The following is a 24,638-nucleotide window of genomic DNA, read 5'->3' as shown; positions in this document are numbered from 1 at the left end:
CTAAAACAAAGTGTCAATTTCAGCTGACCTTTCATCACGATCCGCTCACTGCCTGCCCCATAAATTGTGAAAAAACCGCGTCTCTCTGGTCAGCCTAGGGTCCGAGATATGCCAAAAAAAAACAATCGGCACTACCAACCTTTCCACACATAAACAAACAGTGTTCCAACCAATCAGCGTCAGGGGTTTGGTGTTGTGGACTTTCCTACTGGTGCAGGGATGTGAGGGAGGCGGAGCGAAAGTTGGCATATCTCGGACCCTAGGCTGACCAGAGAGACGCGTTTTTTTCACAGACAATTAATGGGGCAGGCAGCGAGCGGATCGTGAAGAAAGGTCAGCTGAAATTGACACTTTATGTTTTAGGCTAGAAATCGCTGATACAACCTTTCATGATTTTTCTTCATATAGTGGACTTCAATGGTGCCCCGAGTTTGAACTTCCAAAATGCAGTTTAAATGCAGCTTCAAACGATCCCAAATGTGGTTGTAAACTATCCCAGCTGAGGAAGAAGGGCCTTATCTAGCGAAACGATCAGTTATTTTCATAAAGAAAATACAATTTATATATACTTTTTAACCTCAAACGCTTGTCTTGCTCTCCATGAACTATGTTTTTGTCCAGTTTAAGACAGTTAGGGTATCGAAAAACTCCCATCTCATGTTCTCCAACTTCAAAATTGCTTTTTTACCTAATTTGTAAAGGGTGTTTGATCTTCTTTGCGTGTTCACTTTGCAAACACTGGGTTGGTACTTCTGCAGCAATGTAGGATGATTCTAAACTGATTTTTGAAGTTGAAGGAAAAAATAGGATCAGAGTTTTTTGCCATAACCTAACCTAAACCCAGAATACAGTTCAGGAGAGCATTACAATTACAAAAGTATAATTTTTTTTTTGTTTTAAATAACCGATCGTTTCGCTAGATAAGACCCTTTTTCCTTGGCTAGAATCGTTTACAACTGAATTTGGGATCGTCTGAAGCCACATTTAAACTGCATTTTGGAAGTTCAAACTCAGGGCACCATAGAAGTCCACTATATGGAGAAAAATCCTGAAATGTTGTCTTCGAAAAACTATTTCTTTGCGACTGAAGAAAGAAAGACATGAACATCTTGGATGACAAGGGGGAAGTGACCTTCTCCTTTAATTCAGCAACATGATCATCCCTCAATAGCCAACAGAATGATATGACATTAGAAAATGAGGAAGTACTCTGTTTTCATTTCAAATACAGTCTGGATATCCACAATAAACCACACTGACTGACCAGATGTTTGCATAGTCTTTCTACAATGTTTATGAGGATTAGCATTAGCAACGTATGTCAAAATTCATGATAAACAATGTGTTCCAAGTGAACAACTGGAACTGCTTTCAAAGTTACCCTGGGTGTAAACAATCGTATGTTAACACACTTTCAATGTTCAAATGTGAGTAAACCCATGTTTTGTACCCTAATCAAGTAAACTACGTGTAGTTTGGCAACACACCAGCATTTAGTACTGTTTCACCTAAGAGAGGTCGCACACGCACATGCCTGGACATATCTGCATATTTGCAACGGAGACATTTACCATGTCAAACTGACAATGCTTATTGCAAACACTAAACGCTCTGTTGGTTAACACAGAAACGTGTTGCCTAAGCTTCAGAGACACTGTGGCACAATTGCAACAAGTTTAGAATTAAATATACAGACTTCCATTGGATATGGGTCAAAGTACTGTACAATACCATTCTAAAAAAATGTTTACCATGAGAAGTGTGTTATGCTTAAGATTTATTTAAATAAAAATACAGTAAAAAGTAGTATTGTAAAATATTATAATTTAAAATACACTACCAGTCAAAAGTTTTTGAACAGTAAGATTTTTAAGCTAACTGCTCACCAAGCCTGCATTTATTTGATCCAAAGTACAGCAAAAACAGTAAAATTTTGTAATATTTTTACTATTTAAAACAACTGCTTTCTATTTGAATATATTTTAAAATGTAATTATTTTCTGTGATCAAAGCTACATTTTCAGTATCATTACTCTCTGTTCAAAAAAACATGTTTTTTTTAATTATTATTATCAATATTTAAAATAGTTGAGTACATTTTTATCAGGATTCTTTGATGAACAGAAGGATGCTTTAAATTAATCAAAAGGGATGATCAAGACATTTATAATGTTACAAAAGATTTCTATTTCAGATAAATGCTGTTCTTATAAATGTGAACTTTCTATTAATCAAAGAAACCTGAGAAAATTCTACTCAGCTGTTTTTAACATAATAATAATAATAATTCATGTTTGAGCAGCAAATTAGAATATTAGAATGAATTCTGAAGGATCATGTGACTGACGCTAAAAATTCAGCTTTGAAATCACAGGAATAAATTTCATTTTAAAATATATTCAAATAAAAACAGTTATTTTAAATAGTAAAAAATATTTTAAAATTTTACTGTTTTTGCTGTACGTTGGATTAAATAAATGCAGGCTTTTATTCATTTTTTAACACCATATCAGCAACAATAGCTATATTTATGCCAACATTACAGTATCATTTTAACACACCATTTAGAATATTATACTTTTTTTAAAGAAGCAAATCACCCGAATCTTTAAATTTAATCAATGAAAAACTGAAAATAAATAAATATATAAAAAATAAAATAAAAATTGTATATATTTAATGTATTCTGATGGCAAAGCTGAATTTATTTTAAACAGAAATCTTTTGTAACATTATTTATAAATACATGTACTGTCACTTTTGATCAATTTAATGCACCCTTGCTTAAAAGTATAAAGTTCTTTTTTTTTTATAAAATAAAAATAACTGAGTCACAACTTTCGATATATATATTCACATAAGTAACTTGTGTGCCTTATATAGCTTGTGAACATTAATGATTTACTGATGCATCAAATGCAACAGTTGACTTTTGTTGTCCACACCTTTTTTTTAATGTTATTTACAAACAGTAAATTATTTTCAGCTTAGCAGAATGAATTTTAAAAAGCATCAGAAGACTCAGGAATGAACATACTTGGTTTTTAATTACTGGAAAGTCTCCCAGAAGTCAATTCACCCGTGCTGCAGGCCTCTATGCGTGTATTTTCAGGAACACTACAAGAATACTCCAGGATCATAACACTTTAGAGGCATGATTTGGACATATCCAAACCACAGCCCAATATTGCAATATGCAAAATATGAATAAACACCATGACTTCTACAACCACTGGTTTCCAAAACAATGTTTGATTACAATCAATGCTCGCATGTTTGATTAAAACAAAGCACACATTAACCACAAAAAATGTATTACACCCATGAAGCCTCAAATCAGTGAAACGCCTGTGTATGATATTAAAAACTGTACATAAAGTTCTACAAAGACATTGTCAGACAGCCCATCTTATATCTTTCAACTATCAACGCCCTCTCATTTCCTTCACGGTCAAAACAATGGCTGCTCCTCCCCAAAACAGGACAGGCCTCTTAATACATCACACACTGAGGTGTCAGACAGATAACTGTAAAACAAGCAACAAATGTCAGCCATTTTAAGACACCTTCTTCTATGCCAAGGCTATCACAGTTATGTCAAACAGAAGCGGAAAATGAGTGATGATGACAAGCTGAAATATGCTTCGAGACGTAGGTCTTGTGGCAGGAAATCACCAAGAGGCCACGCTAGTATACATGAACCCAAACAAGAAATGAAAATCACAGCCAATCAGACACATAGTTAGGGGAAACACCCCTTTTCTATCTTGGTTGTGGTAAGGTTGTGAGTTGCTGAACCGAAAACCGTGGCACATGGTTCCTAGTTAATAATATGCTAACAGGATTGTTGACACAATAAAGGCTGATAACACAGGTAAATGTGTGAATGAATTATTACATCTATAAATATACATAACTAGATTAAAATTTAAACTAAATAAACATAATTAAGTTATAAATGTATTATTTTTATAATTTAACTGGCATCTGCTTGACTCAGTAGCTGTGAAGCAATAATGCAAAATCAAAACAAGCCTCATTAATTGTGCCCTTCAGCCAGGTCATTTAAGTTAAAGTCTAGGCCGGTGCTGACATTTAGTATTCAAGCAGCTCTGCAAAAAAAGATTATAAACAAAGATCTGGCTTAAGGCTTACAGGTTTTGCAAAGAGGCTATCTCCACAACAGCTGCCTTTATTTCATTTGGTTAATACATTAAAACATCTCTGAGCTTGCATTGTGTACTAACTGCACAAAATATCCTTTAAATGTTTTATTTTAGTCAGTATTCTATTTTTTTAAAGGAAAACAAAACATCTCTAAAATTAGACATTAGTTTTAATAAATATTTTTCTTTTTGGAAGTATGCTTATTCCTTAACTAGTCTCTCAATCAAACGTTTAGATGTTTAGATATCTTTCCTGGAAAACAACATAAATACTGATTAAGATTTTTTTCTTTTCAAAAAACAAACAAACAAACAAACAAACAAACAAACAAACAAACAAACAAACATGCATGCCATATTTCAACTTCTGTTTTGCAAGATTTCATGGCACAGAATATCACCTGCAATCTAGAGCATATTAAAGAGGAAGGGAAAATGTATACTGTAAACAGGCCTTGCGCTTTGACAGAGTTTTGCATACCAATAATGAACGGATCATACAATAATACTGTGTGGAGGTAACGTTATTTGGTTAAAGGAATACATAAATGCACATAATGTTCCCATGACCATGAGGAAACAATCAAAACACATACACAACGCACGTGTTTCCTCACCAATCTATATGCACAGAAATAAAATAGAAGAAGTAAATATTATTCACATTCAGATCAAAGTATGGAAGAAAACATGCAACAAACGACACGTGTGTTTTGCACGTCTGCTAGCCAGCGATCTAAAGTACACGTTACTTCAAAACAACACGCGTTCTTTTTATTCCAGATGATCACACAGTTACTTAAACGCGTTAATATAACTTTAACCACGCTGAGAAATGCTCTTTATTGGTACTCACCCCCAGAATTTGCAAATATGTGGCTGTGTTCACTGTCCAGCTCTCTTTTCGCGCTGGATCTGCGTCCATGAGGTGAGAGCTGTTTACCCTTCTCAAGTGTGCTTGACAGAGCTGTTTGCCTCTTCCTCCAGCGGCCTCCTATTGGTTACTCAGTAGACGCGTGGCCGCAAGAAGGCGGTGCTTAGAAACTTTATCTGCGATTTTATTGGTTCTTTTCCTTTTCACTCAACGAAAGTTGACCATATATATGCTGACGAAGGACAAACATTTTATATAATACACTCAAAACAAAGGACATTTAAACAGTTATGTTATGTGATAGTAAACTAGTGCCTGATGCGCTTTAATAGCAATGTTTTAGGAAAAAAAAGTAATGAATTAATTTGCTCTAACGCGATCACTGTTTTGATTGTTTATTATTAGTTATTAATTTATTAGTTGCATTACGAGTATAAAAGCGATTCCTATCGCAGTTTCTAATAAGTTATACTGCTGAAATTATGCATAATTTAAAGTCAAAACAACATAATGTCCATACTTGAACTGTTTCTGCCATCTAGTGGTTAAAAATCCCCTGGTTGGCACAAAACCATTAACAACCGAGGCAATTACTGCCCTAAAATAGACAGAAACTGAAAAGCATGTCGTATGTAACAAAAATATACGAATCAACAAATAAATATATTTATACTGTCCAACAGGAGAATAAATAGTGACTCTCACATGTATAATAACTGTATTATTTTATATTATATATATTATATCATTACCAGTCAAAAGTTTTTGAACAGTAAAATGTTTAATGTTTTTTAAAGGGGCTTTATGTAACTTTTTCCCCAAAATACACGTAACAATAGCCTTTTTATTTGACCATTTATGACTCAGCATACTGACACCTTGTCAGCTCACCTATAAGCCTAGCCTGTGTCCTATTTTTCCTATTTTCTGTCGGGTCGGATTTTTCGCGCGCTGTCTGCGGATGTGACGTCAAGCGCGTTCATGTTAAACGTTTCAGATCACTCTGCCACCACCGCTAGTCATATATATTGCAAACAAACTTAGTTTCTCAAACAATATATGTATTTGACTGTTCTTACCTCTGTAAACATAATGTTGACTTCTTTGCAGCGGATGACTTGTGAAGTGTGTACGTACGAGCGCGCGCTGCAAGAGCGAGCAGAAAGGAAGAGCAGTTCCGTGTTTTGGCCACAGGTGTCAGTCGCGAGTTTAAATTTCAGAAAGTTACATATAGCCCCTTTAAAGAAGTCTCTTCTGCTCACCAAGCCTGCATTTATATCAAAGAACATATACTGACAAGAAGTGAAAGTCAATAGAACGTTCCATTGCAACAGCGCCGCCCAGTAGCAGCCCTACGCTTCCGCCATTTTGGAGTGAAAGCCACTCGGCAGTCCACTACCTCCATGCTGTCGCTATGGCAAATATCAGCAGCTTTGTTTAAAAAAAAAGTACTTTAAAGCTAAAATACACAACCTGAACGATGACAACATTTTTAAATATATATTTTTTTACTCCTTTCCGTTTATTTCTTAAGAATTTTTGTATTATATTAGGCTACTTCTGTTAATTATTAAACCATAACTCGTTTGTTATTAAAAGGATTTTTTTATGTTTTGTACGTATCCTAACCTTTGTTATTAATGCAATTAAAAAATATGACAACACAAAATAACGTATATTATCAAAAACAGACTTTGTCTTGCATTTATTTTTCGCAAAATCTTTGCTCTAGCATTATAAACGCTGAACTTATACCAAAATATATAATTAAATTAAGGAATGCATCAAAAAATTGGGAATTTTAGACAATAAATATACGACAGGAATATAACAGCTTAACAGTAAACTGTTTTTGCAGTATTATCTTATATTAATGTCCGTTAAAGCATGAAAATTATTTAATTATTTAGTTATGAAAGACACAGCAATAAATCATGTTCTGTAAGATCATCGATATTTGTAGTGTGATCCATGGGTTTAACACGTACAATATAATGTATAAATACAATATATATTTCAGACCTATAATAGTAAATAATAATAGTAATAGTAAATGCATTAAGTGGCATAAAATAAAAATACAGCAGGCTGCCTCAAATGTAATGTTGGATTCCACAATTGATAACATAAAACATATATAATAATACAATACAACTTTTACTGTAGTCATAACATTTACTGATGACTTAATTTGAGAAATTGTCTATTGCACTTCTGAACTGGCTGTGAAAATTTTGGGTGCGTAAAATATGACGAATTCTAATCCGTAAAATAAATCCAACAGTGTAGAGTGACTTTTTAAGGTCACACACTACCTCCCTGCAGTCATTGCGTTCTTTTATTTCCACTTTGACTTCTTTTTCGTTGTCATTCTGTCTGCTTCTGTGCCGTTGTCCAGTTGGAATTTTCACTCCAGAATGGCGGCCGCGCTACCGAAGCGACACCTAGTGGCTGTTACCAAAACAGCAACAGAGTTTCGCCTCTTGGTATTCTATACTCTTTGTTTATATGATCCAAAGTACAGCAAAACAATTTCTAAATATTTTTACTATTTCAATTAACTATTTTCTATTTGAATATATTAACCCTCTGGGCCTCTTCGGTCATTTTTGACCGAAAAAATTTATGTTTTGAATTTTTAAAAATCGTAGCTTCATCAGAATGAGATGATACTTGGTGACTTTTGTTGCATTAGGTATGTGAGTACACAAAAAAATCAGTGACATGATTCGTATATGTTAAAGGGTAAAAAAAAAATAGTCACACTTGGCTCCTTCGAAAATACGAAAAAATGCGATAATTCAGAGAATCTTGTTGGGTTTACATGTTTTATGGGGACATTCCATAGGCGTAATGGTTTTTATACTGTACAAACCGTACTTTCTATCGCCCTAACACCTACCCTACACCTAAACCTAGCCCTCACAGGAGATTGTGCACACTTTTACTTCCTCAAAAAAACTCATTGTGCATGATTTATAAGCCTTATATATTATATATATTATATATATATGCTTTAACAGACATTTATAATGTTACAAAATATTTCTATTTCAGATAAATGCTGTTCTTCTAAACGTTCTATTCATCAAAAAAACAATAATAATAATAATAATAAATGTAAAAAAAAAACAGAATATTAGAATGATTTCTGAAAGATCATGTGACTGTATAATTATGCAAAAAATGCAACATTTTAATTTTTTAAAAACATTTTTTTAAATTTTAAAAATATATTAAAAAAGAAAACATTTATTTTAAATAGTAAAACGAATTTATTTTAACTCATTTTATTGTTTTTGCTGTTTTTGGGATCAAATAAACGCAAGAGAAGCATTAAAACAAATCCTACTGACTGGTATTGTATATTATATTACTCATTTATTAATAAAATATGTAAATATAGTAGCATTTACTGTGTTTTACCACTAGGTGTCATACATGTTATATAGTGTTATTCTGTGATGAGCAGTGACCTGAAATATTAGATAACAGTTATCCATTTTTATTTGTTAGTTTGTTTATTTAACTGGACGAAGGCAATTTCTACAATAAATAACATGTAAAACTAGTCTCTATGTTACCTATATTGTGGTTGTCTGGCCTGCATGTTGACAAAGTTGTGCTTTACTGGATGAAGCTGGACATTAAACTTTATAAAACAAACTTACCTACTGTACAAGATGTTGACATACAGTAAGCTAAAACTTGACACATTTAGTAGGCATTACATAATGTGTGGGAAAATGAGCATTTGCAATGATGCATCAACATAAGTTTAGATATATGCAAAGCTTTATAGACACCATTTCCCACACTTCTGCAACCAATTGCATTGGCTGAATCATCAACCAATGTAATACTCAAATATTCCCAAGTAATTTTAAAAAACATGTTTTAATGCAAGACCATCATGGTGCAATTTAGTCTTTTAACGCTTATTTAGTTTATTGCGGGTATAGCTAATTTCTTCCTAACTCATTTAAATGTCATATATATGAGCTCTACGATTGCACGGACATGACTTTATAGCCGCTGCAGTTGATAGGGAAATGTTGTTGGAAATGAATTATGTTGGCTTGAGGGCTCGCTTGTTGCCCATATCCTGAAACTTCGAAAGATCTCCGAGGCAGCTCTATACTTTGAAGAAAGGAATCCTGTTATTGAACATGGTCATGCACCCCGTCTCAATCATAGAGGATGGAAAATTAATTTTCATACCACCTATCTACAAGCCTGTCTCATTCAAATCAGAGTGGCCACTGAAGCATTATATTTTCCATCCACTTTACTCGTGCATATGACACACTTTCCTTTGTTCAGTGGGGCTGGTCATCAGTGCATCAGAGAGAAAGAGAGAAAATCAGAGCGATTTTATCAAACTGTACATCGGGAGAAGTAATAGGAATTGTTGTGGTAGGTGAACTATATATTAGAAGGTCAGTCCCCAGGTAAAGAACTGGCTTTTTATGCCTTTCTTACCTCAGACAGAGTCTAGGCCTGTTTTTCATGGCTTTCATGAGCATACATCAGAGAAGACATTCCCATTGAGCTAAGACCCTTCTTCTGCTGGTGAGTCATTTAAACTACAAATACAGGCTGTTTCATTAACAACTTTCATATAACTACAATATATAATGTTTAACAACGAGGATGCAAGAATATTCTGGATTGAGAATGACTATCAAACATTAAAAATGTAAGCATAGAGCGAGAGAGCAAGAAAGATATTTTTGTTCTAAAACATGCTACTAACATATTATATTATATAATTAATATATATTTTATATAATAAATATTTTAAAGTGAGTATAGAAGTTATATAAATAACTCATGCCCACTTTAAAATATTGGGTAATAATTAAACTACACATAAAAGTTTATTTAATAAATAAAAAGACATAAATACACAAAATAAAAATATATTAATGTATTATAATACAATAATTATACAATCAGTATTTTTGATTTAAATAAATATTTGCTTTTTTATATAAAAGAATCTATACACAAATATTTATTTTCTAAATAAAAACATAAATATACAAAATAAAATACATATATTATATGAACAGAATAAATTATATATTATATATTATTATATATATTATCGTACAATAATTATATACAGTATTTATACAGTATACAGCAATTTTATAGTATTTATATATATTATATTATATATATTTATATACATTACATATATTATTTTATATTATATTATTTAATATATAATAATACAATAATTATATAAATTCAGTTTTTTATTTTAAATATTTGCATTTTTAATAAAAAATGTATACACATAAATATTCATATTATAAATAAAAACAAATATACAAAATAAAAATCATAAATAGAATATATTATAATTCAATAATTATATAAATACAGTATATTATTTGAATGTAATTAAATAATTTATAATATATATTATTTTATATTATTTACATTATATATATATATTTACATATTTTATATAAATTCAGTATTTTTATTTTAAATGAATATTTGTATTTTTAATTAAAAAATCGACACACATTTAAATAAAAACATACACACAATAAAATACGTATATCACAGAATATAAAATTATAAAATAATTGTATAAATACAGTATTTACACGGCATAGTGATATTATATTAAGTTATTTATAATATATTATTTATAATAAATATATTTATATATTTTAATATATATATTGTATTGTTTTTTGATATTATATTATTTAATATATTATAATACAATAATTATATAAATGCAGTATTTTTATTTTAAATTAATATTTGCATTTGTTTTTTATAAATAAAAACAAATAAACAATAAAATACACATTATATGAACAGAATATATTATAAAACATAATACAATAAATATATAAATACAGTATTTATACAGTAATTTTATATTATATATATTATAATATAATTTTATATTATTTATATTATATATTTTATATATATTATACACATACAAACACAAATATTATTTGTATAAATATAAATAAAAATGATATTTATATATATATATATATAGGAATATTATTATAATACAGTAATTAAATATTAATTAAACTGATATTTGCATTATAATATAGTTTCACTCTATATAGCCTCAAAATGAAAACATACATACGTCAGGTGGGTGCAAACCACTTTTTACTGGTTTTATTTGTAAAAGTACGTGTAAACAAAACAACAAACCAAACAAACATCCATATATTCAACAGTCTAGTAAATAAAGCAATAAATCAAATGGAGCTGAAGCTGAAGTCTTAGACACCAAGCCTTGTTCTTCCCCTTGTGCTCAATGTGCGAAAGAGCTCAGGGAGGCTCTGCCTGTTCCGTTGAATTCAGACTCACTGTCATTTTAACTTCCTTCCTGCCTTTTGTACATTAAACAAACATACGGCTCTGAAGCGAGGTGTCGAGCAGCTCGTGTGATACACAGCAACACAGTTACATTGATTTAAATTGGCGACAGAACTCCTGGAATGTAACAGCAGCGGAGCAGCTCAAGTTATTATTCTACTACGTGTCCCGAATCCGCGAATCCGCGCTTCAGCGACAATTTAAACAACGGCGTCTGCAACAAGGAGGCTTGTAGGTAAGCATCCGACTCTGCTGTGACATGCTGGAAAAGTTTACTTTTTAGAACGATTTACATGAAGGAGGAGACTTAAAGCAGTTAGACTCAACTATATGACTAAACGAAGTGTAGTAACGAAGTAGTAGAGATCTATTTAGTATATAGCACTGTAATAATATAAGCGTTTTCTATTATTAAGGGATTGCTGAGACATCTAAAGTAGAGATGACAATGAAAAGTGTGTGTTTTGAATACCGCTGTTCTGAAATACTATGGAACTGCCTAGTATACACTTAATGTAAGGTGTGTGAATGTATATGAATGCGTTCTACCTCTGCAAGAACTGTGATGAAGTGTTATTTGTGTCCTAGAAGAAACTTCACTATCTATTTATGTTCTTCTACTTTTCATACATTAGTTAACAAGTGATAATCCCAATGGAATATAGTTTTTCTTGGAATAAGAATGTGACAAATGCTTCTTCTGAGTTCACAAGAGAGTCACCACGTGTTTTCCAGCTCATTCAAATTCAGTGAATGCCGAAGAGTGGGCAGTTCAGTGAAGGGCTTTTATTGAGATGCTTAAACACACACGAGAGTCATTTTTTAAAACCATATTAGTTCATATTAGCCCTTTGGTGCTTTATGGTCCTTTGTGATGGTGAAAGGCTTTTAGACATCACACTTGGTGTGAAACACAAACAGTGTGACGTGGGATGCCTCAAGAGGCATTTGAATTGTCAGAGCAATAATGGACCGTTAAAAATCACTTAAAAGGGTGGTGGTTGGGTTGAGAAAGAGGAGGTGCATTCCAACCTTGACCTCTCCCCCTCAAGTTAAAATGCAGGGCACAATGTGTCCGTCCCACCTGACTTCTTTGTCAAAACATGTGATGTTTATCTTGACTCTACGAAAGGCATCGCTGTTTAATCGAACAGCCGAATTCATCCTGAATTCATCGCAGATGGTTGCTGAAAGGTGAGCATCTTGACAGGGTGTTTAGGAAAATTGTATACTTGCAACTAAACAGTTTCTATACAGATGTATTTTGCTGCTTCTTTGTGTGCGTTGATCCTCGGATCATTTGCCTGAACTACAAAAATAATTGGAAAAGTTGCAGGAAATTGTTCTGGTTCATTATAAAATCATTTGCCTCAGCCTTTGAGTTAATCAAATTTCAGTGCACCAGTTAAACTAAACTTTTTCCCATGCTTTTGCTATAAATGGAAGCAGCTAATGGATACCTCAGACGTTTCATGATCAGCAGTGTTAAGGCCTCACAACCACAGCTGTTAGCACAGTAAAAAGACACAGGTACTTTTTTGGTATTTGAGAATTGATGTCCACCATTATCTTTTCGTTCGCAGACTGGCAAGATGAACTAAATGTGATATAAGTGTTACGCTATTTCGTATATTTTTTTTTTTGCATGAAGTTGTATTGTATTACACCCTCAGTCATTTTCTTTTCCAGGCAAAGACATAAAAGGTTATGTTGTGTTGAAAGGTTATATTTGAGCAGCTCTGTGTACATTTCTACAAATGGAAAAAGGTATTTTGTCTGACTGACGCACTTAAAACTGTGGGTTCATAATATGCAGACTCTCCTGACTGAATAAGCAGTGTGATGTTAGTAAAGAATATTCAGTCAAAAAGAGTGAGTCTTAGACAGAAGGACAAGTGAAACTTGCTAAAACAGTTGGCAGTGTCTCACTGCAGAGGCCATCGGAAACATCCTGATAGCAATCAAAACCAACACAATTATAAGAATCTTTGGTGATCAGTGTAAGGTGTTCACATGAGACACATTTATTGTCTGTATTTTAGCAGAATTGTTTAATGCAAATGACTATGACGAGAGTGACCACAACAGTCAGCCTGCACTTTTGCATTTCTGAAATTTAGGGATGCAATGATATGTATAATCATTTTATAAAACATATATAGTTTTTAAAATATATTTAAACTTCTTATAGACATAAAATGCCTTTAAAGTTGTGTTTTGGGCCATTATGCTTTGCCACAGTATCTGGCAAACAAACTAAAACCAAAATAACTATGTTTTCGCTGCGCATTTCAAAGTAAAGCGCGCACTTCGTTCAGCTCATGATCCAGTGTTTTCCACACCTCAGAATGGCTCAGTTCACAGTCAGTGCAGTAAACTCGTTCATTGCATGTACACTGAGTTTAGCGAATGTTTGGGAATGCAACGGCCACCAGTTATGCTTTATTTTTGTGGGAGATGATTACAGCATTTCACTAGATTTGAAGTGAGGGGCATTTTTGTAAGCCTGTTTTCACTGAAGCTGGAGTTTTCTGTCAAAATAAAAGCTCTACTGCTGTTTTCGTCAAAATAAAAGCGTAAAAGTGTATGAATTGCTGACAGCTAGTGGTTTAAAATGGGTAACGTTACTGCAGTCCAAATTCAAAGTATCTCTTTCAAGTTTAGAAATTAGGAAAGAAGTATTGTAATACAAAAATAATATACCTATGAAATATTCATTTTTTATGTATTTTGTAGTGCAATTGTTTAACAATATATGGCTATTACTGATATTGTTGGTATTATTATTATTATATTCAAATTAGTTTAGCTTCCTAAAACACCAGTGTAAATGCAAATAACAACATGGGTTGGAGCTCTTAATTTTGAACTCTCAAAGTGCATTAGAGAAAAGAATTTAACTTTAAAATGTACAAACTATTTTTTTGTAAATATTACAATAAATATTGTGTCGTGGACTTGATATTGCGATATTATCGTATCATGAGATTTTGATATCGTTACATCCCTACTGAAATGCCTTCATGTTTAAAGTCTTGTTTTTTATCATAGCCATCACATTTTCCCCCGGTTTCACAGACAAGGCTTAAGCCTAGTCCTAGACTAAAATGTAAGTCTGAGCTATTTCAACTGAAATAATATTGCACTGATTGATCTTAAAATATATCAGTGCCATTGTTTTGTCTCAAGATGCACACCAGTAATGTTTTTTTCTAAGCACGTTTATAAAAATGACTTAAATGTCCTAATTGAACTATTGCCTAATCCTGGCTTAATCTAAGCCGTGTCTGTGAAACCAGGCCTTAGTGTTTTGCACTAACCATTAAAACTTGATATTCACTGTCTCTTATGATTTGTTTCAGCACTCTGCTAAAGGATGAACCAGTAGTGGATATAATATGTGAATGAGGAAAGCAGTCTGGGATTGTATTTTCTTCCACGTGTCAGCTTTCTTTGGTTCCCCCTAACAATGGTTGGCTCCAAAGGCCAGTGGACTTTGGATGAGTAGACCTAAATGGGAGCAAAAGCGGACAGAGTCAGCCTGCCACTATGGCAGCTTATGCTCTGAACAGCCTAATAATGATGAACCCCAACAACCTGACCAATAAGAGCAGCCCTCGGACAGGAAGGCCTGTGCTCCCTGTGCCTAGTCGCTCTACATTTAGCCCGGTGCTGGGGGGAAGTGGAGGTCCCTATAGCCCCGGCAGCCTGAGCCCTGGGTCAGCAGGAAAATCCTTCGTCTTCCCAACAGTTAGTCCCCAAAGGGCATGTTCACCATGTCGACGGCCGGAATCGCTGGGCGTGCATGTGGGAAGCCGTGTGCGAAGACTGAGTGGGTCTGGCTTGGAGGACGAACAGGAGAACGAAGAACGGCGTGTCGCTCAGCAACTTGAGCGCCACAAGGAATTGCAGAACGTGGAGGTGAACAAGAAAGTGGACCTCTTTGAGGCCCAAATATCGGCTCGGGCTCATAGCCTAGAGGCTCAACGGAGCCCGCGGATTTCCAGGAAAACATCCCCGAACTTTATCCCTGTTCAGAATCTCTCCTTAAACCCAGAGGAAACATTTGTGATGCAGATCAAGGATCACACAACGGGGATCCCCAAAGAACTGCAAAATGGAAAGCGCTTCTCCGGCATGGAGGAGGGGCTGCAGGTCAGCGGTGAGGAGAAGAATGGGGCTGACCCAAATACAGAAGAGGGCGGCCCACTTGAGAGCACATCAGCAGGAACTAAGAGAGAAGCTGACAGCCCTACCGACAATCATTCCAGGACTTCATCAGAGGCCAACAAGTGCTCAGCATCTTGGACTGAGACATGTTTGACAAAGACAGGAGCTGAGCCAAAAGAAACCCAGGCAGATCCCGACGGGGTCAGTCCAGAGGTGGGCTCCATCCCCGCTGTCATTATTACGGACCACGGCATGGAGGTCAGTGGGGAGGGCAAGGAGCCCCAGGTTAGTCCTCAACCGTACAGAGCCTTGAGGAAGCTCTCCTCTTCTTCTGCCTCGTCAACCGGATTCTCCTCTTCCTGGGAGGAATCAGAGGACGATATTTCCAGCGACACAGAACGGTCTCCGGCCTTCCTGCAAACACAACAGAAAGCGGTAAGACCACATGTTATAAGCTGTTCTCTTTTATACTTCATTTGTTGGCTTTTGTAGACAGGATAGTGGATAATTGACAAATTTTGCACTTTTAAGGATACAACAGCTTGTCATTGGGACAGTCCGCTTAAGGGACAAATTTGTATCTTTTTGACCCCAAAAGTGCATATTAGCAGCGTGAAAAGTACTAAAAGGACTACTTTCACCTTATTTACCAAAGGGGATAAATAAGGTCAAAGTAGTCCTTTGCCCAGTGACAAGGTATTGTACCCGCTAATTTTTGCACAAGCCAGACAGGATTGGGATTTGAACTAGGTTCCACATGATGTCTGATTTATATGTCTGGCTCAACACATTGCCTTTTGTGCCACATCTTTTGACAATCTGCCATCCTTTTAATTCAATTACTCTGATTCTGTAAGACAGTGGTTTGATATGTTTCCAATTTGGGAGAGCAAATGTACAGTAGCTTATATTTTATCAGTTCATCCATTCCCTGGGAATCGAACCCATGACCTTGGTGTTAGTAGTGCAATGCTTTACTGTTTGAACTACAGGAAAGCTTATGAAATGTTGTGTTGTTGCTATCAAACACACAAGCTTTTAAGATGTCTACAGTTACTGTCCTTGGCAGGATTACTTTCAGGGGTGTAGATTTTACCTTAGAATTGCTTATACACGTAGTGGTCAGTCTCACAAGTTGTGTATTCATGACTTCTTCCATTGCATTCACACTGTCCTTGCGCTTTCCTGCTTAGGGCTCGTCTGTATTCACCCTGAGTAACTGTTGACATTCTCAGATACAAAGGTACTTCTGTGTCCTGCTGTCAGATGGACTTTTTTCTCTGACTTTAGTTGGCCGCCCTTTAAACAAAGTACAAAAGCAGAGTGAGGAACAAATAGCGGTGTGGTAGCATCTGTTCCATAGGTTCATACTCTCAATTTTATTCATGACTTGTCATCAAACGAAGTAGTTACATGGAAATAAACACTGTACTTGTTATAAGTATTTTGTAATGGCTTTTCAAACAGAAACATTCATTATAAGCAAATGCAACGTGCAGACCTGATTAGCAGCTATAAAGGACTCATATATCCTGCAAAAGTGACACGTGTGACGCACTTTCAAGGGGGTTGCGCTCGTCTCTGCGACATGTTTGCCCTCGTGAGAATGTGTGGGCCCGCCTATTTAGGCATGTCGCGCTTGCAGGCGCATCAAGAGACCCTGCGGCTAGCGTGCTGTTACAGAGGAGCTTATTGTTTAGACATAGATGTCACACAGTCCTCCGGCCTCACACTATGCTGTAGAATAATGTAGCTCTGCTTGCCACACAGGCTCTACGCCGCAGGTCCCTTGATGTGACGTCTATTCCTTATAAACACAGTGGAGGAGAGCAAACATCCTATTGTACCATCTGGAGGAATGATAGCACTCATAAAAGATTGTTTAACTATTCACAGTGATCACAAGAGCGAGATTACTCGATAGCCTTGAACTTCTGTGATGGAATCTTTGCTGTTCCCGGACATGTGCATTTACAATGGAATGGCTTTGGTTTTGGAGGGCAGACGCACTATGAGAGCCACATGTGGTTGGGATTCAGGGAAGAGTCAATTAAAGTGAGCTTTCTAATGCTTACTTTAGTGGTCTGAATAATGTATTCTAGTTAATGACTTTTAGAGAAAAATGTGCATAAGTATTTGTGAAAAACGTTTTGCTTTATATAGCCTACATTAAGGATGGATCACAGTCTCAACTAGATTTGAAACTGACTAGTGAATTAGTATGTTTTCAGCATTGCTGCTAAAAGCTATTTTTAATATTTATTTTCAGTTTTTGACATTTTTATTGGAAGGGCCGCTTTAATTTGCATGAACAGGACCAATAAAAGCCAGGATTTGGGACTCGTCTTGACCGAGATATATGTGCAAATCTTGGAAGTGCTGCCCACAAGGACAATTTAGCATTTTTAAGAGTCTGTAAAAGGCTGTAAGGTTAAATTTTAATTAATAATAAAAAAAAGTATTGAGAACCTTGCACTCTCAGTTTTATACTGGTTTGTTTAGCCGTTTGTGTGTGAATTGTGTCTGATCGCCGACAATTAAACTTGAAACCAGGATAATAAGGATAATATTACAGGCGGGTTTCCTTATAAAAGATTAGTTGACTGCGCCGCGACAGAAAGATCCGAGTTTAGGATGGTCCAAGGTCATATCCTACTACTGAACTCCTTCTATCTCTCATTGTTCTTTCCTGTTGTTTCTAAATTGTCCTGTGTAATAAAATCATAAAGTGAGTAAATAAAATAAAATAGGTCTTGCACATTCCTAGCTTAAGTTCACAGACAAATAAATTCTATTTATAAATACATATTCTTGTGCTTACATATATAGTTTTGATTTTGAGATCCATTTTTTTACACTGAGGACAACTGAGGGACTCATATGCAACTATTACAGAAGGCTCATACACTCACTGATGCTTTAGAAGAAAAAATCATGCAAGAGCCGGGGGTGAAAACTTTTGAACATAATGAGAATGTGTAAATTTTTCTTATTTTGCCTAAATATCATATTTTTATTTAGTACTGCCCTTCAGAAGCTACAGAAGATCATTACATGTTCCCCAGAAGACAAAATAAGTTAAATTAATTAACCCTGATCATGGTGTTCTTAGATTGTTGAAATATTCTGTGGTCATTTAAGTTTTTATTCACTCGGTTGTTTCCAGGCTTCGAGGGATCACAAGAGTATCACAAGGAAGTTTTTGAAAGGGTTATCACTAGAAAAATCACTAAAAAAAGATTCTTTTTTCCCCAAACAGGTTTATCTCACATTTCAGATTTCTGCATAGCCTCTCACCACTCACAGTAACACGGTCTGGGGTAAAATTCATGAGCAATAAACATATCTGTGTTCATTTCACTCTACAAACACTTTCAGCATGGTTTCTGTTTTGTGGGCTGCACTGGCTCTTCGGAAAAATTGAATGGTGATAAAAACCACAAACTTGTTATCAGTGCTTTCGGTCAAACAAGCGACCCAGAAAAGTTTCCAGTGGGCTTGCCTTTAAAGCGCTAATGGCAGGGTGTTGTGGTTTAGTACTGCTAATTACGTCCCATGTGCTCAGCAGAGGGGATCCCTCAAGCATGGTTACTTTGACAGCTGTTGCACATTTCACTTCACTGAGACTGCAAACTCATACTTTTTTTTGGATCTCCAAATGTTTTCGAATAGCACAGAAAGTGAAACTATACCACAGAGTTTCTCAAGAAATTTTCCATGCACTGCACTTCCTCCTTGCGACCCAGGTTAAAGGTGTATCGCCAGGATGTGTTTGGGGAATGCACCTGAACTGGTTGTTGTTAAGTGTGTAAAAATGCACTGTTTGCTCTGCTTTGCCTCCACTATTAAGAGCAGTTATCATTGTGTATCTTTAAAAATGTTCTTCCTGCTCACACTTGCGATGCACTGTTGTTGTTTATGCGGCAAGTTCTATTAATAAGGAAGATCAGATATGCCAGATAACACTGTCCCGGTGTAAAGTCAGATGTGAGGTTCACTTTTCTGCATGCTCAGTAACTCCCCTGATCTGGTGTCTCCTTTTCCTGTGTCAATCAGATGAGGGAAGAACCCTTGTGTGTGTATGTGTGTTTGTCAGTCTGTCTCTGCACAGAGGCTTGTGGTTACTTGCTCTAGCAAACCCAACAGCAAGTGTAGCCTAACCGAGCCTGCTGTGAGCAAAGCTGTGAGCATTTATATTGCAAGTCTATTCCACTTTTTGTTTACTTACCACAGTGCCAAGCTGCATACTGTATGATTCAGACAAGTTTACTTATCTGGTGCATCACAAGTCTGTAATAGGGACAGAAGGTGAAAAAACAGTAAATAATAAAATGCAATTAACCATATAGTCATGTATAACTAGGATGGCAAAATAAATAGGATTAATTAACTTCTAATAGGGAAAAAAAAAAAATCTATCACCCCATGAAATTAAAAATACAAAATAGAATTAAAATAATAAAAGTAAAATATTGATAATAGTAATAAGATATTATTTCAGTGTCTAAAAACTTTTTTTTAATAACCACAGCTTTATTGTAAAAGCAGGAATATAGAGTATTTTTAGAGTACTTCTCTGGTTTGTAAAACTCAACAAATAATGCTCTATTTGTTCTGCTTATGTAGGCCTTGATGTTGCCTGTATTATGTCAATATTAAAATGCTGTTGCGTTCCATTAAAATGATTGGCATTTTAATAAGTTCTGGCATATTAATGGTTGTTCAAACTCTAATATAAGCCCAACAGGTTTTGAAGTTTATGTGAGAATTTGAATAAGGTATGATGAAACATGTCTAGGCGTGTGGATCGCTGTAGGCTGCAGGCTAGAGCAAGTGGGCGGACAGCTTTCTAGAGATAGTGTGTGTAGCACACATGTTCTTTTCAAAAAAAGTTGTGCAAACTGAATGAACACACTCACAGTGCTGTTATTATTGGGAAACATTGTCGTTCTTAAAGCAATATCATAGACAGGATGAAATTACTTAATTATTACCAAACAAGTCACCACTTTCAGAGATCATGAATTGACTGGATAGTGAAAAGTGAGTAATATAAACTAAAATGGAGCCAGAATGAATTTGAGTTTGTTGTGAATGGGTGCCGTCAGAAGTAGAGTCCAAACATTACAATCCACAAGTAGTCCACATGACTCCAGTTCATCACTTATTGTGTTTGTTGAAATAAATCTATGAAGATCATAGTTTTTGTCATTCAAATGAGTTTTGGTTTCGTTATCGTCTCGTTTACTTTGGTGATAAAATGTCTTTGATGACAATAACGAAACCTATTCGTCACCTAAATTAAAGAAGTTCACTTCCAGAACAAAAATGTACAGATAATGTACCCCCCCCCACCTTATCATCCAAGATGTTCATGTCTTTCTTTCTTTATTCATAAAGAAATTATGTTTTTTGAGGAAAACATTTCAGGATTTTTCTACATATAGTGGACTTCTATGGTGCCCCATAATGCAGTTTAAATGCGGCTTCAAGCATCCCAAATGTGGTTGTAAACGATTCCAGCCGAAGAAGAAGGGTCTTATTAGGGATGTGCACGAGTACTCGAACCCATCAGCGACGATCGAGCATGAAAATGACGAACGATTGACTCCAGGGGCTTCAGTTGCCGTTGTTTTAAAGTAACGGATGAAGCGCATCCACTACTTTATGATTGGCACGTAGTTCAAGCTCACATGCATTTTGTGTAGATAAATACAATTTGTAATATAACATTTACATATTTATGTATCTAGGCTGTGTGATTAATTTTATATACAATGCGTCATGTAGAAAAAGCGCTTCTTTAAAATGTTTACTGTATACTGTGACACAAACTCCCTGCCCCTTGCTTAAACTCCACCCCCGATTAATCGAGTACTCGTTTCTCAAACCTGTGGATTAATCGAAATGAAATATGATCAGAAATGCCCATCCCTAGGTCTTATCTTATCTAGTGAATTTTTTTTAATTACAATTCATATACTTTTTAACCTCAAATGCTCGTCTTGTCTTGCTATGTCTGAACTCTGTTTTTTCCGGTTCAAGACAGTTAGAAAAACTCCCATCTCATTTTCTCCCTCAACTTTAAAATCAACTACCTTTTTTGTTAAAGGAGTTTGATCTGCTTTGCATGTTCACTTTGCAAACACTGGGTTGGTACTTCTGCAGTGATGTAGGATGACTTATAAATGATTTTCAAAGTTGATGGAGAAAATAAGATGGGAGTTTTTCGACATTTCCTAATTGCTTGAACCGGAAAAAGACAGAGTTCAGGCAGAGCAAGACAAGATAAGCGTTTAAAGGGGTCATCGGATGCAAAACTAACTTTTACATGTTGTTTGAACATTAATGTGTGTTGGCAGTTTGTGTACACAACCACCCTACAATGATAAAAATCCACCCAGTGGTATTTTTTCATCTTTAAAAGTAATATCCCCTTTTTAAAATCAGGCCGCTTCCACGATAGTTGATTGACATGAGCGCCTTACCTTAGACCCGCCCTCACCAAGCTGAAACAGTCCGACTCCGATCGCCATTGTGTCGACTCAGGTGCAGACAAGAAGGTCTCCGATTGAGCAAATGAGGTGTTCTGTCGTTTAATGTAATAATGAACACAGCAGTCGTCATTTACTCCCGACATCTGAGCCACTGAAGACGCAGAGTAAAAGGTTACTTTTGTTTTTAAAAGGAAAGCACCGATCCCGATTGACATATGTCTCTATGTTTGTGCAAATCGTTCCTGATACAGCTTCACCCACAGCAGAAGTGAGTATAAAGGTTTTTTATGCATCTTTGCAAAAGGCCTTTCTTAATAATGTGCTTGTTGGCAAGTTTCGCAGCTAAACGCGGCTAAATGCAGCTAAAGTAAACATTAAGTCTCTTAATCCCACAGCAGAGAGGGGCGGGGCGAGCAGAGCTCATTTGCATTTAAAGGGACCATGCAATAAAATGAGTTGAGTTTTTGCAGAGCTGATTTTGACAAGGTAAAAGGGTGTTTTTTTACACTACTATTGAGAATTTTTAACCAAAGTATATTTTAGACTTTTCATTAAGACCCTAAAGAATCATATGAAAATGGGCATCCGATGACCCCTTTAAGGTTAAAGTATATAAAATGTAATAAAAAAAAAAAAAAAAAGATCGTTTTGCTAGAAAAGACCCTTCTTCCTCGGCTGGGATCGTGTACAACCACATTTAGGATCGATTGAAGTTGCATTTAAACTGCAATTTGAAAGTTCAAACTCTGGAACCATTAAAGTTCACTATATGGAACAAAAAATCCTGAAATGCTTTCCTCAAGAAATATAATTTCTTTACGACTGAAGAAAGAAAGACATAAACATCTTGGATGACAAGGGGGTGAGTACATTATCTGTAAATTTTTGTTCTGGAAGTGAACTTCTCCTTTAACACTGGTATTTGGGCCTGTAGCAACGGTTAAAATGCACAGTTTACACCTTAATGATAGATTTATTAAAAACATGCAGCTTTTCACTTCACAAGACATTATGGACTGAAGTCATGTGGATTACTTGTGGATTATTGTTTTTATTTGCTGTTTGGACTCTCCTTCTCATGGTACCCATTCACTGCAGAGCAAATTATGTAATGCTTAATTACATAATAAACTAGTGGCACCAAACGGAAGTGCAAAAAATAATAACAGTTTAAAATAGATTTAGCAAATACTTTCAGCCCGCCCTCATCTTCCTTCCCAGAAAAAGTCTTTTAAAGCCCACAAGTAGATTTACTAAAAGTATGTGTTGTTCAAATAAAGTCTAAATGTTCAGCAACCAAATTTAGACTGACAAAACAAGGCCTGTGTATTTGTTCAGCCTTAGCGTAGCTTCGCTCTGAACTCTTACACTCCTGCAGCGGCGTGCGAGCCAACCCAGCACAAACAGTTTTTGTGTGAGGTTGATTCTATCACCCCAACTGTGAGCATACAAGTGCTGTAGCATGATACACTGGAGGATCTGAAGGCTACGAGCAATGGAAAATGTAACACCCCTGTGGTTGACGGTTGCCTGGCGACCAGCTGACGTCAAGGCGTGCCTGGTTCAAACAGCTGGGGTTCTTTGCTGCAGCAGAGCTGCTGGAGGGAGCCGTTTTATATGCAACAGACAGGAAGTGCACCGGCCCTTTTTTTTTTTTTTTGGTTGCGCTGGCCACTTTTTTAACAACAATATGCATCGTAGAACATTTCGATAAGGGGAAACCACCATACTACTACAAATGTGTGGTTGTTTACACTTAAAGGAAAGTGCTATAGTGTTTTTTTTTTTTAACTGTCGTTAATGTTTTGCATGCTTTTCCATTTACCAATACTAATTTCGCAAACGAGCCGCAGAATGACATGAGACATTCTTAACATAGCTGGCTGTGATAAGGAATGTAATTGTGACTGTCTTTCTGAGAAACAGATGAGTGTAATGGTTTACTCCTGGAAATGAGCAGTGAGCTTCTTCTTTGATGCCCCCTGCACATCACAGTACTCTCTTGAAGTGGTGACTTTGATGCACAGGCGTAACCCTACGGCCTGCAACTAAAACCTGCATGCCTATCCTTATTACACGGCTTGCTGGAATACTCAATCCCGATTGGTCATTCATGGCATTTCACGCTGCTAAATGGCTGCTAATTCATGGAACTCATTTGATGTTCTTTTTCTTCTTTCTAAATAAAATGGATTCAAATCAAGCCAATATTTCATGCAGCTGTATAATGTACTATTAGTAGTCATTTGCTCTGTTTCAAAACCATGTGAGCTGTCTAGAAAAGCGTAAAATGTAATTATGCTAAGCTATCTTGTTCTAGGAAATCTGTATTTTAAGGCAAAAATGCATGGATAATTTTTAGTGTCCATAACCGGATATACAGATACTTAGTTGTGTAACATTATAGAGTTGAGCTAAATTAAAGTTTGGGGGGAAAAAAATTAAAATGTAATATACAATTTTTTAATGTGTATACACTGCCACTCAAAAGTCTGGAATCAGTAAGATTTTTATTGTTTTTAAAGAAGTTTCTAATGCTCAACAAAGCTGTGTTCATTT

The 24,638-nt window shown here is 35.4% G+C and overlaps 2 protein-coding genes across 2 annotated transcripts in view; one reads left to right on the top strand and one right to left on the bottom strand.

The window, feature by feature from the left end:
• Positions 1-5,128, bottom strand: part of coq8aa (coenzyme Q8A, genome duplicate a) — a 36,498-nt gene extending 31,370 nt beyond the window's left edge. Inside the window, exon 1 of the mRNA XM_073816384.1 lies at positions 5,023-5,128. The gene's annotated coding sequence lies outside the window, so the exon portion shown is untranslated. The remainder of the gene's footprint in view (positions 1-5,022) is intronic.
• A 6,287-nt stretch (positions 5,129-11,415) lies between these two features.
• The window catches only part of itpkb (inositol-trisphosphate 3-kinase B), a 43,693-nt gene continuing 30,470 nt past the window's right edge, over positions 11,416-24,638 (top strand). The window contains exons 1-2 of the mRNA XM_073816782.1: positions 11,416-11,647; positions 14,775-16,017. Coding sequence (XP_073672883.1) covers positions 14,962-16,017 — 1,056 coding nt within the window. The 5' untranslated portion in view covers positions 11,416-11,647; positions 14,775-14,961. The remainder of the gene's footprint in view (positions 11,648-14,774; positions 16,018-24,638) is intronic.

This window comes from Garra rufa, chromosome 13 (assembly GCF_049309525.1).
Source record: "Garra rufa chromosome 13, GarRuf1.0, whole genome shotgun sequence".
Taxonomy (NCBI): Eukaryota; Metazoa; Chordata; class Actinopteri; order Cypriniformes; family Cyprinidae; genus Garra; species Garra rufa.
This window is presented reverse-complemented; position numbering and strand designations above follow the sequence as displayed.